Source organism: Colletotrichum destructivum, chromosome 4 (genome assembly GCF_034447905.1).
Source record: "Colletotrichum destructivum chromosome 4, complete sequence".
NCBI lineage: Eukaryota > Fungi > Ascomycota > Sordariomycetes > Glomerellales > Glomerellaceae > Colletotrichum > Colletotrichum destructivum.
Genome location: NC_085899.1, coordinates 2,521,403 through 2,534,706, shown reverse-complemented (window position 1 = coordinate 2,534,706; position 13,304 = coordinate 2,521,403). Strand labels below are relative to the sequence as shown.

Below are 13,304 nucleotides of genomic sequence, written 5' to 3'. Positions count from 1 at the left end.
GTGCTCTGAATACGCGTTGCGTGAGGTATAATAAGATTGACCTCGACGAGCCAGGCCGGACTTTTACACTCCAATAGCCCCAACAACTGTCTTCTCGCAACCCCATATTGGTCTCATTAGTCATTTCAATTCCTCGGCACTTACACGTCGTTCCCATATCACCTGTGCTTCTTGACCGTATACCAGAATGGCTCCATCCAGAATCGACTCGCCCGTCGAGGCGGTCGGCGAACTCTCGGTGGCTCTCCAGAAGAAGCCCACCATGTACCTCCTGGAAAAGTTCCCTGAAGAGGCCGTCAAGTACTGCCAAGCCCACTTCCACACGATCCTTCCCCTCGATGAAGAAGTCGCAAACTGGCGCGAGAACGCCGACGCAATCCTCGTCCGCGAAAAGATCATCACCGCCCAAGACATCTCATCGGCGCGCAGGCTCCGCGCCATCGGCAAGCAGGGCACAGGCATCGACATCATTGACAAGGATGCCGCCGACGCGAGGGGTATCGCCATCTGCAACACGCCGGGAGTGAACGCGCAGTCGGTCGCTGAGCTGGTTCTCGCCCTCACCATGGCCGTCGCGCGGCAACTGAGGACCATCTCGGTCAAGCAAGCGGCTGGCAACGAGGTCAGGAAAGAGCACTGCATGGGCATGACGCTCACCGGCAAATCTGTTGGGATACTGGGAATGGGCGCAATCGGCACCGCCGTCGCTACGATGTTTCGAGGCGCTTTCGGTGCCCGGGTGTGGGCCTACGACCCCTTTGCCCCGGCCAAGGCCTGGAGCGATATCGAGCATACACGAGTGCAGAACTTTGAGGAGATGCTTCCGCACGTGGATGTGCTGACGTTGCACATCCCCCTCAACTCCCAGACCCAGGGGCTCATCGGCGCGAAGCAATTGACGGCAATGAAGGCAGGTTCGATTCTCATCAATGTCGCGCGAGGCGGTATCGTTGACGAGCCGGCCTTGATCCGGGTACTCAACGAGGGCCATCTCTTCGGAGCAGGGCTTGATTGTCACGAGGAGGAGCCGCCGACGCTGCAGAAGCACCAGGCATTGTGGGAAACCGGGCGCGTGATCAGTACACCACACATTGGGGCGACGACCAAGGAGACCGTCGTCAAGACCGCCACATCCGCCATAGACAACGTTTTGCGGCACCTGTCATCCACATCCACTGTTAGCTAGAGGGTAGTTGCACCGCCTTTTAATCAGAACTTACATGACTATGTTCAAGCTGAGAGGCGAGCAAGTCAAAACGCACGAGAAAGCCTGTGCACATGTCATTTTTGCTAGTCTGGCTTGGATTTGCGTCCTGCAGGACGTTCGGACTCGCGCTGTTGCGGAGTCCTAGGGTTTGGCTGTTTTGATGTAGGGGATCTCCGGGGGGCGGGTTGTGTTTTGTTGTTTCGAGTATTGACCCGTTTGTTTGACAGAGTACGCCATCAGGAGCGTACATGCATGTCGCACTGAATGTCCCGCATCGAGTCCGTGGAGGATTGAGGTATGAATGTGGGAGGCGACTTATGGGCGTGGCTGTTTACCTGTCAGCGCAATCTGGCCAACCTTCGGCGAACGGGAGACACTGCCAACCCGGACCGTATTTCCTGGTCCCTCCACCCAAGCACTGGCGAGCAGGCTCTTAGCTTCCGTCAGCTAAGCATAATCAAGCGCAGTGATCTCGAGAAATGGGCCGCCTCTGCCATTGACGCCGCTGAGCAGGACTTGATGCCCCTGCTCTTTCTTACTAACGTGCACGCGCTGGATGACCCTGAGGGCGCCTTGGTGCTTCCAGCCACGCCCCAGCTCGACGATATACGCGACGATGTTTCCCACTTGGCCACAGGGTACAACTTCACGATGCACGAGGCAAACGTCGGATGGGTCGCCAAGGCGCGACAGTATATGGAGAACGCGGCGGCAACGCCCAATAACCTATTCGGCTCCTTTGTGAAAGACGGTGTCATCTCCGACCAGGCCATATCGAAGTACGTCAGGTCGACTATGACTTTTCTCCAAGATGGAAGATACGTAGGTACCTACCTATTTCAAGCATCGTCACCGATAGGGCCATGACTCTCCACTCCCAGCAGCTGCTGCCAGCTGTTCACCAGCTGCACTGTATGGCCATGTCCGAAGCCCCTTTTCATCCGTGCAGACGTCCAACAATCAATCACCCGAACGTCAACCACGTCCCTACGTACATCGCCCGTTCAACCAAGCATCTTCATCTTGTCTCACCATCAGTCTTGACTTGCAGCCCCAAGACCGGATCATGGCATGTCTGGGGCTTAGGTTTTTGCGACCGGGCCAAGACCCGCTCCATCAGGACTGTGACCGCCCACTCCTGAGTCCTGACCCCCTTTGACGTCCATTGCGTGGCTCATCTGCTTCAGGGTTGAACCGCTGCTCATGGTAGAGTTTGCAAAGTATCTCCTGTATCTTCATTATAGGCGCGACTACAAGCTGCACGCTTCGGCCCGACCTTGGCTATCGAGGCTGGAGAAAGCTTATCATGGCGTCTGCGCTACGACTCTCGTGTTTGAGTCGGGATAATCTGAACGAAGCGGCTGCAAGTCATTTGCTGTCTTCCATCTTATATAGTTCAGACATGTCATCTAGTCCAAAAGAGGGACAAGGGTTCTGCGCTCTTTTCTGTATCTCCCGCCGCCCCCATTTCCTATCATTTTCCCCAATAGCTCGGTAATCCGGAGGCATCATGTGCGGTATCACAGCGGCTATTACGCTCCAGCGGAGCGGCTCCTATAATGGAAGCAATGACGGCGCCGACTCGAATGAAGAACATACCGCTCTTCGTCAGCAGCTCCAGAAGAGTCTCGAGTCCATTGCCCATCGCGGCCCGGACGCCTCTGGTGTCTGGGTTAGCGACGATGGGACCATCGGTACGAGCTGCGAGTGACCGAGATGGGTTTGTGGCTGTCGACTAACATAGTAGTGTAGGCCTGGGCCACGCTCGACTGGCCATCAACGACTTGTCCCCAGACGGAGTGCAGCCCATGCACAGTGACGATGGCAAGATCCACGCCGTGGTGAATGGCGAGATCTACGACCACGACGCCATCAGAGAACGGTTGATCCAGGACCACGGGTACAAGTTCAAGGGTCACTGCGATAGCGAGGTCTTGGTCGCCCTGTACAAGGTCTACGGTGCCCCTGGATTTTTCGAACACCTGCGCGGAGAATTCTCCTTTGTCGTGTACGACGAGAACGACGGCCGGGTCATTGTTGCGAGGGACAGGTTCGGCATCAAGCCCATGTTCGGAACCCTCCAGGGCGAGGGCGCCAGCAAGCGGATGCTTCTCACCTCGGAGATGAAGGGATTTCTGGCTTTGGGCTGGGAGCCTCAGTGGAACGTCCACGGTCTGCTGAGCGGATCCTCGATGCAGGCGCACAACACCGTCTTCAAGGACGTCTGGAAGCTGAACCCCGGCACCTGGATGGAAGTTTCACCAGACGGCGAGGTTCAGCATCACCAGTACTGGGACCCCGATTTCAACGATAAAGTAAGCAGTAGCACCCAGTGAATAGCCCGGTATGGCTGTCTTGATGCTGACACGTACCAGCGACAAGAAGAGACTCGGAGTGTGGATGACATGATCCAAGAAGTGAGGCAGCGCCTGATAGAAGCAGTGAAGCTCAGGCTTCGCGCCGATGTCCCCGTGGGCATTTACCTTTCTGGAGGCATCGACTCGTCCGTCATCGCAGGCATTGTGACGAAACTTGTACGCGAAGAAGGGATCAAACTGGGCAATCAGGACGCGACGAAACGTATTCACTGCTTCACCATCCAGTTCCCAGAGGCCTCGGGCTTCAATGAAGCTGGTGAGCCCACGCCCCGTCCGATGCGAGCCCGGCCTCAGGAAATTGTTAAAGTGCAACTCACTGACTACTGGTTTAGATATCGCCGAACGCTCCGCTGAGTGGCTGGGCGTGCAAATCCTGAAGAAAGACATGGACGAAGCCGCGCTGGCCGACAACTTTGCCGATGCGGTCTACCACACGGAGCATCACAACTTCGATCTGAACAGCGTGGGCAAGTTCTGCCTTTCCACGCTGCCGAGAGAGCACGGTGTGCCCGTTGTGCTCACAGGCGAGGGCGCTGACGAACACTTCGCGGGCTACCCGTTCGTGCTGCCGGCCTTCCTGATGGAGCCCGATGCCGCGTGGCCCCAGTCCACCATGACGGACGAGGTCCGTGGGGACATGTTCAAGGAGATGTCGCAGGACCTCAAGGTGATGTTTGATCGGATCGGAATGTTTGAGGACGAGTCGGCCTCGGGGGGATCCAACACATCGATGCGTTTGGAGCCTGAGTGGAATGCGTTCTCGCCGTGGGTGCGCGAGACCTACACAGCGCCTCCCTTTGCCGAGACGGCGTTCGCGCCCGAGGTACTCGGCAAGATGATGACCAAGTGGCACCCGCTGCACACGAGTCTCTACCTGTACACCAAGGGGACGCTCGCCAACATGATCCTGACGTGCCTGGGCGACCGCACCGAGATGGCGCACAGCATCGAGGCGCGTCCGCCGTTCTTGGACCACCACCTCGTCGAGTACGTCAACAACCTGCCGCCGAGCGTCAAGGTAGCCTACTTGGAAAACGCCGGTGGGGAGACGGGCGCGGTCGGGACGGGGGCGAGCTTGTGGTGGAAGGACCTGAGCCCGGCGCGGCAGAAGCTCAGCGAGAAGTGGATCCTAAAGGAGGCCGGCAAGCCGTTCATCACTCAGGAGCTCTACGAGCGCAGGAAGCACCCGTACACGGCGCCGCTCAAGTGGCCGCGCGGGGGGCCGATCCACAAGATGATGGTGGACTTGATCAGCAAGGACAACATCGAGAGCCTGGGCTTCATCGAGTGGGACAGTGCGAAGCGGTGGCTCGAGGAGGGTTTTGGCGACGACGCGAGCCCGAGGGCGTTCCGGAAGCTGATCTGCACGGCGTCGTGGGTGGTGCTCGGCCAGCGGTTCGGCGTGAAGACGGCCACCAAGGAGCAGTGGTGTGCGTAGAGAGTCGGCGGTCTGGATGTACGAGTATTGATGAAACCCTTTTGGACTTTGTGCGTAGGCTAATTAATGCAAAGCTGGTTTGTGTTGGAATGCAGCCGGTTTCTGATAATTCTGCTTGGGATGCTGTGAGCACGCACCGAATGGTGATATAGGACCTGATTCTGCAGAGTTTGGTAGAGCGATAAGAATCAGAGAGGCAAAGACGAGGGGGATGCCGACAAGAAAGACCATTGCTCAACGACAACTAGAAATCTTGACTTTACTGGGCGATGTCCGATGTCCGATGTCCTTGGCGGCCCCCGCCGTAGACATACGTGACCCCCACACCGAGAAGTTCGAGATCGAAGATCGCCTTCGACTCTCAAGGCACAGACCCATGGTTCACTTCCTCTCACCCCGACTCACCTCAGAAGCAAGGATACCCAGGCGTTTACCCACGCTAGGAACCAGTATGTGACAGGGAGCCGCCCTACACCACGGGCAGCCAACGCCGCCTCTCAACTTCGGCTGATCTGAGGTCGTTCACATCCCCTAGGTACGCAAAGGGACCAAGCTGTCCCTAAGCCGAAAGGCTTGCTTGGCTACCCATTGGAACATCAACCTACTCATCCTTCTCTCCTTTGGTTTATCGTTACTGTCATCTTGCCAATTGTTTGGAAGACGGCAGTGTCGACTAACAAATCCACCGCACCCTGTATCCATTTGGCTCCAAACCACACTCGTACCAGCGTACGGCCCGCTTGTCAAATGTCGGCATACTTGAGACTCAGCTGCCGGCCCCAAGATGATCGCGGACCAGGACCGAGAGCAGGTTGACGATCGGTCATCGTCAGTCCGGGCTGATACTGGGGTGTCTCTCATATGGACTATCCTGGACGGTTCTCCAAGGCCACGGTCATCGACGAAGAAGAGCGAAGGCGCTTGGAAGTTTCCCGCAAACTCGAAAATCCTCTGATTGAGCTTATCCCCGAGCAGTTGGGCCAGCAAAGCGAAGACTACTGCCGCGAGCATGGCATCGATGGCGAAGAAGAAATTCGTGCTTTCCGCCTTAGCGCCATGATTGCCGGTATCATGAACAAATACGATGCCATGGCCGAGCTTACTGCCCAAGAGCACGGGGTTCTCGACAGAAAAACCACACGCGAATGGAAGAATCCAACGGTGCTCTACGGCGTCGTTGCGGGGCCACTTTCCTGTCGTCTTCATGCATACCCACCATCTTGCCTTTCCAAACTGCACCATCTCCGTCCAGTTCCAACCCGCCTCCTGACCCTCACTTTTCTCCGTCTCGGACAGAGACTGACATGCCCTCAAGTCTGTTCGTTCTGCGCCATCGTCGTGCAAGGAATGGACGGCACAGTCGTTAATGGTGCTCAACTGTTCTACAAGAGCCATTATGGAATCGGAGGCGAGACGGAAAGTGACACCTGTCAAACCATCATTCCTTTCTCTCCTAGCCGGAGTGGCTGAGCCCAGCTCTAGTGTTCATTGCCCACTTCATGCTCGGCATTAGCATCCGGCCTGAGTCTGCCACCCACCCCATCTTCGTCACCGAATACGCCCCGCCACGACTATGCGGAGCCCTCATGACACAGTGGCAGATGCAGACGGCTTTCATAATTAAGCTAGGTTACATTGTTGACCTGGCGTTCTTCCGCGTACCAGAAATGGGCAGCATCGTCGGACACAACCGGAGGTTGATGATGGCCAGCGCCATGGTACTTGTGATATTCGCTGCACAAGCTGCTACATGCATCCTCACTGCAGGATGCCTTCACCACTACAGGCGCGTTTGGCTGGTACGCCAGCTGGACCACTTCTGGGAGAGGTACGTCTTCCGCCAGGACGTGTCCCCGCCAGTCGTGCCAGTCGCCGGGGATATTGCATATCATCGGGAACAGATTAATCGGGAGAAGGAGCATAACCCTACTGCCCGTGTGTGATGATAATGCGCGCGGGGGGTTGTAAGTCCACAATCTCAAGATCATTTCGAGATCATGCTGAGAGTAATGAGAAAGGAGACAAACGAAACCACAGTCGTCTTGAGTCCCATCGATCAGCACAGGGTCGGAATGTAGTTGAAGCAAATTAAAATAGAAGCATTGGCATAACCAAGTGTTCCCCTTTAATCCCTCTTAATGTAGCAGCATTTGTGGTCGCTCGAATGACTGATCACTACATCCACTTGAACTTTTTTTGCAGAATAGCCAGCCCGACTCGAAAATCAAAAGACACGGCTCGCAAAAAAGTCGTAAATCGTGACAGTCATATGCATCATGTCCCCATCCCGCTCCTCCACCTTTTGGCCAACATACCCAACCTCACGACTCTATCATTCCGAGTAGGAACCCGGCAACGCATCAACGAGACGACCGATGCGATGCTGCGTCGGTAGACGACACCCGCCCGCCGGAGGAGGACTCCTTACGACTGTACACGTCCTCCCACGTCGGGCCCCGGTCGAGCCCCGAGCCGGCGCCGCCACGTCTACCGAGACCCGACGACCGCGGCGACTCGTCCATCAAACCCTGGCCGCGACCGTCTCGGCCAGGGTACACGCCGTAGTTGGCCTCGCTTCCTCGGATGTACGCGGGGGTGAGCTGAGACGACGACGATGGCGACAACGGAGACCCGGCGTGGTGGTGGTGCTGCGAAATGGTTGGAAGCGAGGCGCTGTACCGATTGACCGGGGCTGGGCTGCGTTGTCTCGGGGGATCCGAGTACCGTCCCATCGGCGGGGGAGGGAGGTCGCGGTGTCTCGGCAGCGAGGCGCCCGCGTCCGAGTTGGCCCGGGAGAGCCTCGCGGGGTGCGGCTCGACGCGGTAGCTTCCGCGGTCGTATGTCTTGCGGTGGGGCATGGGAGTGGGACGCCTTGAATCATCGCCGGACCGCCGGGTGTGCGTGTTCGCCTCCAAGGGCCTGGTTCTTGGAATGGACGGTAGGGGCGGCGCAACGTCCTCGAGACAATCCCACACCGCCTCATCGAGGATCCTGCGGAGCTTTCTGTCGTGGGACTCTGGAAAGAGGTGGCGGGAGAACTGTCTGGGTAGCCTCTCGGGCTTGCCGTCGAGTAGAGGTCCGTCGGCGTTGACGGGCAGGGCGGACATGACGGCGTGTAGACGCCTGGCTTCCGGATCGGGATACGCGAGTATGTTGCTGATCATCCACTTGGCGAAGCCGACGGGGGTCAGACCCGGAACGTTGGGATGGGATCTGGGTGCAGCTTGGATGAGGTGATATTGACAGTCCAAATCCTGGTATAGGAACTCGATCCGCTTCAGCGCGTCGTCGGAACGTGATCTGAAGATCACTGATGGAAGTCAGTCCCGTAACAGTGTCATCTGAGAAACCAAACACACCTTCATACTCAAACTTCTCAGGCTCGATCCTGTACTTTGAATACAGAGAAAGCATTTTGTCAGGGGTGACAACCAAGGTCTCTGGGGGTCCAAACTCGGTAATCTTACAACTGTCAGCGTCTAAAAAAGCCCATCATGGGGAGGAAAAGACGATACCATGAAGATCGCCAGGCCCCGGAGTACAGAGTTGAGACGTTGCGTAGGATAACCCTCGGAGTCAAACAGCATCCCCCAAGCTTTGTCGACACTGCTCAGCTCGACCCGCGGCGCGGCAACAGGGTTGGTAGGCGAGACGGATTCCGACTCCGAGTCTACACGAGGCTGGCAGTGAATGACTGGCGGACCACTGCTCCGGAAATGGACGGCTTTCTGTTCAGGGCTGATGGATGAGATGGACTGAGACGCCGGAAGAGAGACCGGACTAAGGGACGGAGTTTGGTATTGTGCTGCCGGTGCCGCCTTCACATGCGTGGCGTCTCCCGGAATTCGGTCCTTGGGCGAGGATACCTTGGGCATACCCAGAGGTTCTATGACTGAGGACGTCGGACTGGGATACGGTGGCGTAAAGACAGAGTTTTGGCTGGAAAACGAGGAGAGCCGTGTAGCATTGATAGGTGTCTCGGTCTCGTGGTCTTTCAGCTGGACTGCCTGAGCGGCTTGGGCGACTATGTCGGGTATCAGTCGAAAGGTATCCCCAGAAACCATGATGACAAAACGGTTACTGACCCTCTTCCTTGATCATCTTCTTCAACTCTTCCACTACCTTTGGAGGTAGGTTGCCAAAACTGTCGCGAGATCCCGAGATGAACGATTCCATAGCCGGAGTAGTGTTTGGACCTTGACGCTTTTGCTCTTGCTGCCTATCCGAAAGGCTTCCGTGCCCGTGGCCTCCCTTTTGATCTTTCCATCTGTGCTCCCCAGCGACACGCCCATAAGCCAGTAGTGAGACCTCCTCGTCCGACTCGGACGGGCGGTCTATGGTGTCTCTCGGCAGAATCCTGTTTGTGGTGTTCAGGCTTGATCCTGCAGCCTTCTCGGCCGCCGATGTAGTCATGAATGGCTCAGACTATGCCGTCTGCCGAGCAGTGCGAGCCTTTGGAGAGACAAATCGGATCGGTGTACGAGACAAACAGCTCAAGGGTATAACAGCGATTGGGCTGTTGGCGCAGGGGGGATTGCAGTATGCCCCGAGTAGAAAGATGAGGGAGCCCAATAACGGGCAGACAAGGCAGGAGTAAGGCGCAGTAGTTATATGCACTGTCTTTCTCAATCGGCGTTGTTCCCTCAGCATGAGTTTTCCCCAATGAGGCGATGGCATCTTGCTCTCTCGCGTCAGGTGGCCTGATGGAGTGCACGATATGTGAGAGCACACGGAGACAACACAACAAATGGCGTTAGTGTTGCGGGAATCTGCATTTCCAAGATGCTAGGGAGACAAGCAGATTGCGGCATTCCGCTTACAGGTAAAATGACCAAGGGCAAAATCGAGGCAGGCTACCTAGAACGCATGGTAGGCGGCCCGCACAAGGTCGGGCGAAAGGTGTGGTGTATTGTGTAGTGTAGAGCCACACAAAGTTGCCTTTTGATGCAGTGTACCGGTCTCCAACGAGGCCGATCCCTGTCTCGTTAGGCCGCATCGTGTAAGATGTATAACATCGAAGCCTGGCACACGGCGTATTGGCAGCGTTGCGATGCGCCACTGCGGTCATCAAGACGAGAGGAGAACTTTGTCGATTGTTTCTCGCCAAGCCTGTCCAGAATATATGCCCACATCCGTCGAGTCGATGGCATCAGGATCGATGACATCGGGATGATCTCGATGCTGAGGCTACGAGCGTTCGTGAAGTCGAGAGCTTCTTGCTTGGGACAAAAACTGTGCCTGTTTCTTGTTGTGCCATCTCGAGTTGCAGTCCTCAGCTATTTCCTGTGTCGCCGCAGACAGTTGAGAAACGGCGTCCGACAGCCCAAGTCAGGCGGTGAGATTTTTGTTTGCTTGGCTTGACGTTGTCAATCAGTCTTCCATCGTGGTTGTTTTGTTGGAGCGTGTTGCCGTGCCACGAAGTGGTCCCGATAAGCCCGTGGGCTTCCACTGGAGACGCAAAGCTCGGGTTCCCTGCAGCTGTCGTTGCGCGGAGGCGTGTATGGGGAGTGGGACGCTGCATGCAAATGAGAAGATAAAGGCGACATGTAGCATCATATCGTGGGTGGACCCCTCGGGGTTGGGCCGTAGCGCCCGGAAGTCCCGGTAGCTGTCCGCGGCAAGGCGTTCACCGAAACTGGGCCGCATATCGGCGCGGCGGGTCGCGTTGGTCGACGGATTGGCCGCCAACCGGGAGCGGAACTTCCCACAATACCTTAGTACAGATGTCCAGGTCGGTATTCGTGCCTAAACCAGCAAACGATGATCGGAGTGGCATGTGGTGAGACAACCCTCCCACGCGTATAATAAACGCCCCGACGGATTGAGACAACCGGACCCGTGAAGTCAGTTTCCGAAACGAGCGCATGTCTGACTGGTGGGGGACCCCGTCGCGTCGTCCCGACCGATCTATAGGGACACGCGAGCAGGCAACGGCGAACCCAACGGCTCGGTAAGCTTTCTCTGGGCAGCAGTGCAGAGTGGGAGCGACATCGGTGTGAATAAAAGACGCTGAAAATATAAATTTGTTACACTCCTTATAAGGTCTTTGGACCCTGTCCACCCCGGATCGAGATCAGATGCCCGCCAGCTCATGCACTTACCAAATTGCCCAACAGATTCCTTACACATTCATCATGCCTTGTACAACAGATCCAAGAAGCCGTTGGCCAAGTCGACAACAACACTCTTGTTCGGCAACGATCCAGCAACACCGTACAAGGCAGCCGAGTCACCAATAGCCTTGCCCTTAGCACCCTTGCCCTCGACGACACGGACCCTCTCCTTCTCCTTTTCGGCCTCGACAACTGCCTCCAGATCCGTCAACAACTTCTCGTAAACCTTGGTGATCGGGAGAGTGACAGCGACGTGGATGGCGGGAGGGTTTTGGAGAGCGTTCAGATGCCAACCCTTCTCTGACATGCCGTCGGCAATGTCGTAAACGTTGAGGTTCTTGGCCGTGAAAGCAACAACAGAGACGAGAGGCTTGCCCAAGATCTCCAATTCATTGTCCAGAGCGGGTGTCTCACGAATCTTCTCAATGATCTTTTTCGTGGTGCCGACGATCTTGACGCAAGCGTCAATGTAGCCCGACTCACCGACCTTCATCAAGCTGGCCCAGCAGCCGGCAATCAAAGCACCCGGACGCGAACCAGCCATGCCGGGCGAACCGTACACGCCGCCAGACCAATCTGGCGACACGTAGTACTGATACTTGCGAAGTTCCGCGGATCTGTACAAAACAGTGGAGTTTCCCTTGGGCGCGAACCCGTACTTGTGGGTGTCGCAGCTGATGCTAGTGACGCCCTTCAGGCGGAAATCGAACAATTCCGTCTCAAAGCCAGCCTTGTCCAAGAAAGGAACCATGAAGGAACCGAGACAGCAGTCCACATGGAGGCACAGCTTCTTCTTGAGCGCCAGCTTGGACAGCGCGCTGATGTCATCGATGATACCATGGGGGAAGTTCGGGGCGGAGCCAACCAACAGAACAGTGTTGCTATTGATCAGGCGGGACACGGCGCGCACGTCAACCTGGTAATTGGGTGCAGGGCACGCGACGTAGTGGATCTTGATCTTGAAGTATTCACCGGCCTTGCGAAATGCAGTGTGGGCGGTTTCGGGCAGAATCCTGATGCGTGTCAGTACGACGGTCACTCACGGTGACGATATCGGAGAAAAACGTACATTTCAGGCTCAGTGATACCCTTCTCAAAGTATCCCCTCTGGCGCGCGCCGAGGCAGGCCATCAGGATACTGTCTGTCCCACCACTGGTGGTGGCACCGGCAGCACCGGGAGGGGCGTTGAACATGGCCAGCACCATGGAGACAATCTCGGCCTCCATCTTCCTCACGCCAGGGAAGACATCGGGGTGGATGGGGTTGGCGACGGTGAACTTGCCGAAGGCCTCCGTCTGGAGCTTCATCAGCTCTTCTTCTCCATGGTATACAGCGCCCGAGACAAAACCGTCCTCCCATCTCGTGTGGTCCATGTTCGCCAGGGTATCAAGCTCCTTCCGGACGTCGTCTTCGGACATGCCCTCCTTGGGGAGTGTAAGGTATCGAGTAAGGTTCGCAGGAATCATCTTGGCCTGAAGCTTCGTCATGCTCTCGTTGATCTGCTTCTGGACCTGGCCGCGCACGCCGGGAGCGCGCAGGAAGTAGCCGTACAGAACCCTGCGAATATCGATGTAGAGCTCGACGATGCTGCCGATCAGGCCGCGGCCCTTGAGCTTGAGGAAGGCCTTACGCGTCCATCGCCAGACGAAGAGGAAGAAGATGATGTTACGCAACCTAGAGACGACGAGATCGTGTGGTTAGCCGGGAAAGCCGAGGTACGTCGGGAATCAGGTCGGGGGGAGCAGCCGAAGGAATTGGCGACTTACAGGTCAAGGTTCAGAACCAGAAGCGGAGTGGCTTGACGACTGCGCTTGACTTGATTCAAGCCCTCGCGCAAGCTGGCGGGGATACGGGAGCTGCCGGGCATCTTGTCTGCCGTGATCTGAAGCTCGGCACGAGCGGTGGGGGTGATACGTTTCGCGACAGCAGCAATGGAGAAGAGTGAAGCGGGAGGAATGGGCAACGGCGGTGGATTCGATCCCAATATATAAACGTGGAGAAGAGAAGGGGGCGAACGGGGGGCACGGAGTTGAAGAAGAAAAAAGAATTGGAGACCGGGACGTGGGTTAAAGCTTGGGAGTTGAGACGTATCTCAGTGGAGGTTCCGACGTTAACAAGACCAGCAAGCGCATCGCCGGCCCGGGCCCAGGCAGTTGGAGGCGAGCTA

The 13,304-nt window shown here is 56.7% G+C and overlaps 5 protein-coding genes across 5 annotated transcripts; 3 read left to right on the top strand and 2 right to left on the bottom strand.

Annotated features, from left to right (window-relative positions):
* Positions 1 to 187: 187 nt before the first annotated feature.
* On the top strand, positions 188 to 1,512 carry CDEST_06662 (Putative D-isomer specific 2-hydroxyacid dehydrogenase, catalytic domain-containing protein; the record flags this gene model as incomplete). Its single annotated transcript, XM_062922821.1, has 1 exon — positions 188 to 1,512. One exon carries the CDS (start codon positions 188 to 190, stop codon positions 1,184 to 1,186), a length of 999 nt encoding a protein of 332 aa, XP_062778872.1. The 3' UTR covers positions 1,187 to 1,512.
* A 662-nt stretch (positions 1,513 to 2,174) lies between these two features.
* Positions 2,175 to 5,225, top strand: CDEST_06661 (Putative asparagine synthase, rossmann-like alpha/beta/alpha sandwich, nucleophile aminohydrolase). The gene is made up of 4 exons (XM_062922820.1): positions 2,175 to 2,901; positions 2,960 to 3,522; positions 3,583 to 3,841; positions 3,918 to 5,225. The coding sequence occupies exons 1-4, from the start codon at positions 2,718 to 2,720 to the stop codon at positions 5,021 to 5,023; spliced, it is 2,112 nt and encodes a 703-aa protein (XP_062778871.1). The 5' UTR covers positions 2,175 to 2,717; the 3' UTR covers positions 5,024 to 5,225.
* Positions 5,226 to 5,884: 659 nt separating this feature from the next.
* On the top strand, positions 5,885 to 6,966 carry CDEST_06660 (Putative major facilitator, sugar transporter, MFS transporter superfamily; the record flags this gene model as incomplete). The annotated part of the gene is made up of 2 exons (XM_062922819.1): positions 5,885 to 6,452; positions 6,506 to 6,966. The coding sequence occupies 2 exons, from the start codon at positions 5,885 to 5,887 to the stop codon at positions 6,964 to 6,966; spliced, it is 1,029 nt and encodes a 342-aa protein (XP_062778870.1).
* A 417-nt stretch (positions 6,967 to 7,383) lies between these two features.
* On the bottom strand, positions 7,384 to 10,363 carry CDEST_06659 (uncharacterized protein; the record flags this gene model as incomplete). The annotated part of the gene is made up of 4 exons (XM_062922818.1): positions 9,109 to 10,363; positions 8,539 to 9,047; positions 8,383 to 8,485; positions 7,384 to 8,333 (listed from the first exon to the last, which is right to left on the bottom strand). The coding sequence occupies exons 1-4, from the start codon at positions 9,434 to 9,436 to the stop codon at positions 7,384 to 7,386; spliced, it is 1,890 nt and encodes a 629-aa protein (XP_062778869.1). The 5' UTR covers positions 9,437 to 10,363.
* Positions 10,364 to 11,018: 655 nt separating this feature from the next.
* On the bottom strand, positions 11,019 to 13,151 carry CDEST_06658 (Putative pyridoxal phosphate-dependent decarboxylase, pyridoxal phosphate-dependent transferase). Its single transcript, XM_062922817.1, has 3 exons — positions 12,904 to 13,151; positions 12,206 to 12,811; positions 11,019 to 12,149 (listed from the first exon to the last, which is right to left on the bottom strand). The coding sequence occupies exons 1-3, from the start codon at positions 13,002 to 13,004 to the stop codon at positions 11,156 to 11,158; spliced, it is 1,701 nt and encodes a 566-aa protein (XP_062778868.1). The 5' UTR covers positions 13,005 to 13,151; the 3' UTR covers positions 11,019 to 11,155.
* Positions 13,152 to 13,304: the final 153 nt, after the last annotated feature.

Excerpts from the sequence above, each read along its gene's own strand:
- CDEST_06661 (XM_062922820.1), top strand. The coding sequence starts at position 2,718 with ATGTGCGGTATCACAGCGGCTATTACGCTCCAGCGGAGCGGCTCCTAT. Across the intron at positions 2,902-2,959 it reads TAGCGACGATGGGACCATCG|GCCTGGGCCACGCTCGACTG; the intron begins GTACGAGCTGCG and ends ATAGTAGTGTAG. Across the intron at positions 3,842-3,917 it reads CTCGGGCTTCAATGAAGCTG|ATATCGCCGAACGCTCCGCT; the intron begins GTGAGCCCACGC and ends CTACTGGTTTAG.
- CDEST_06658 (XM_062922817.1), bottom strand. The coding sequence starts at position 13,004 with ATGCCCGGCAGCTCCCGTATCCCCGCCAGCTTGCGCGAGGGCTTGAAT. Across the intron at positions 12,812-12,903 it reads CTGGTTCTGAACCTTGACCT|GTTGCGTAACATCATCTTCT; the intron begins GTAAGTCGCCAA and ends CGTCGTCTCTAG. Across the intron at positions 12,150-12,205 it reads GGTATCACTGAGCCTGAAAT|GATTCTGCCCGAAACCGCCC; the intron begins GTACGTTTTTCT and ends GACACGCATCAG.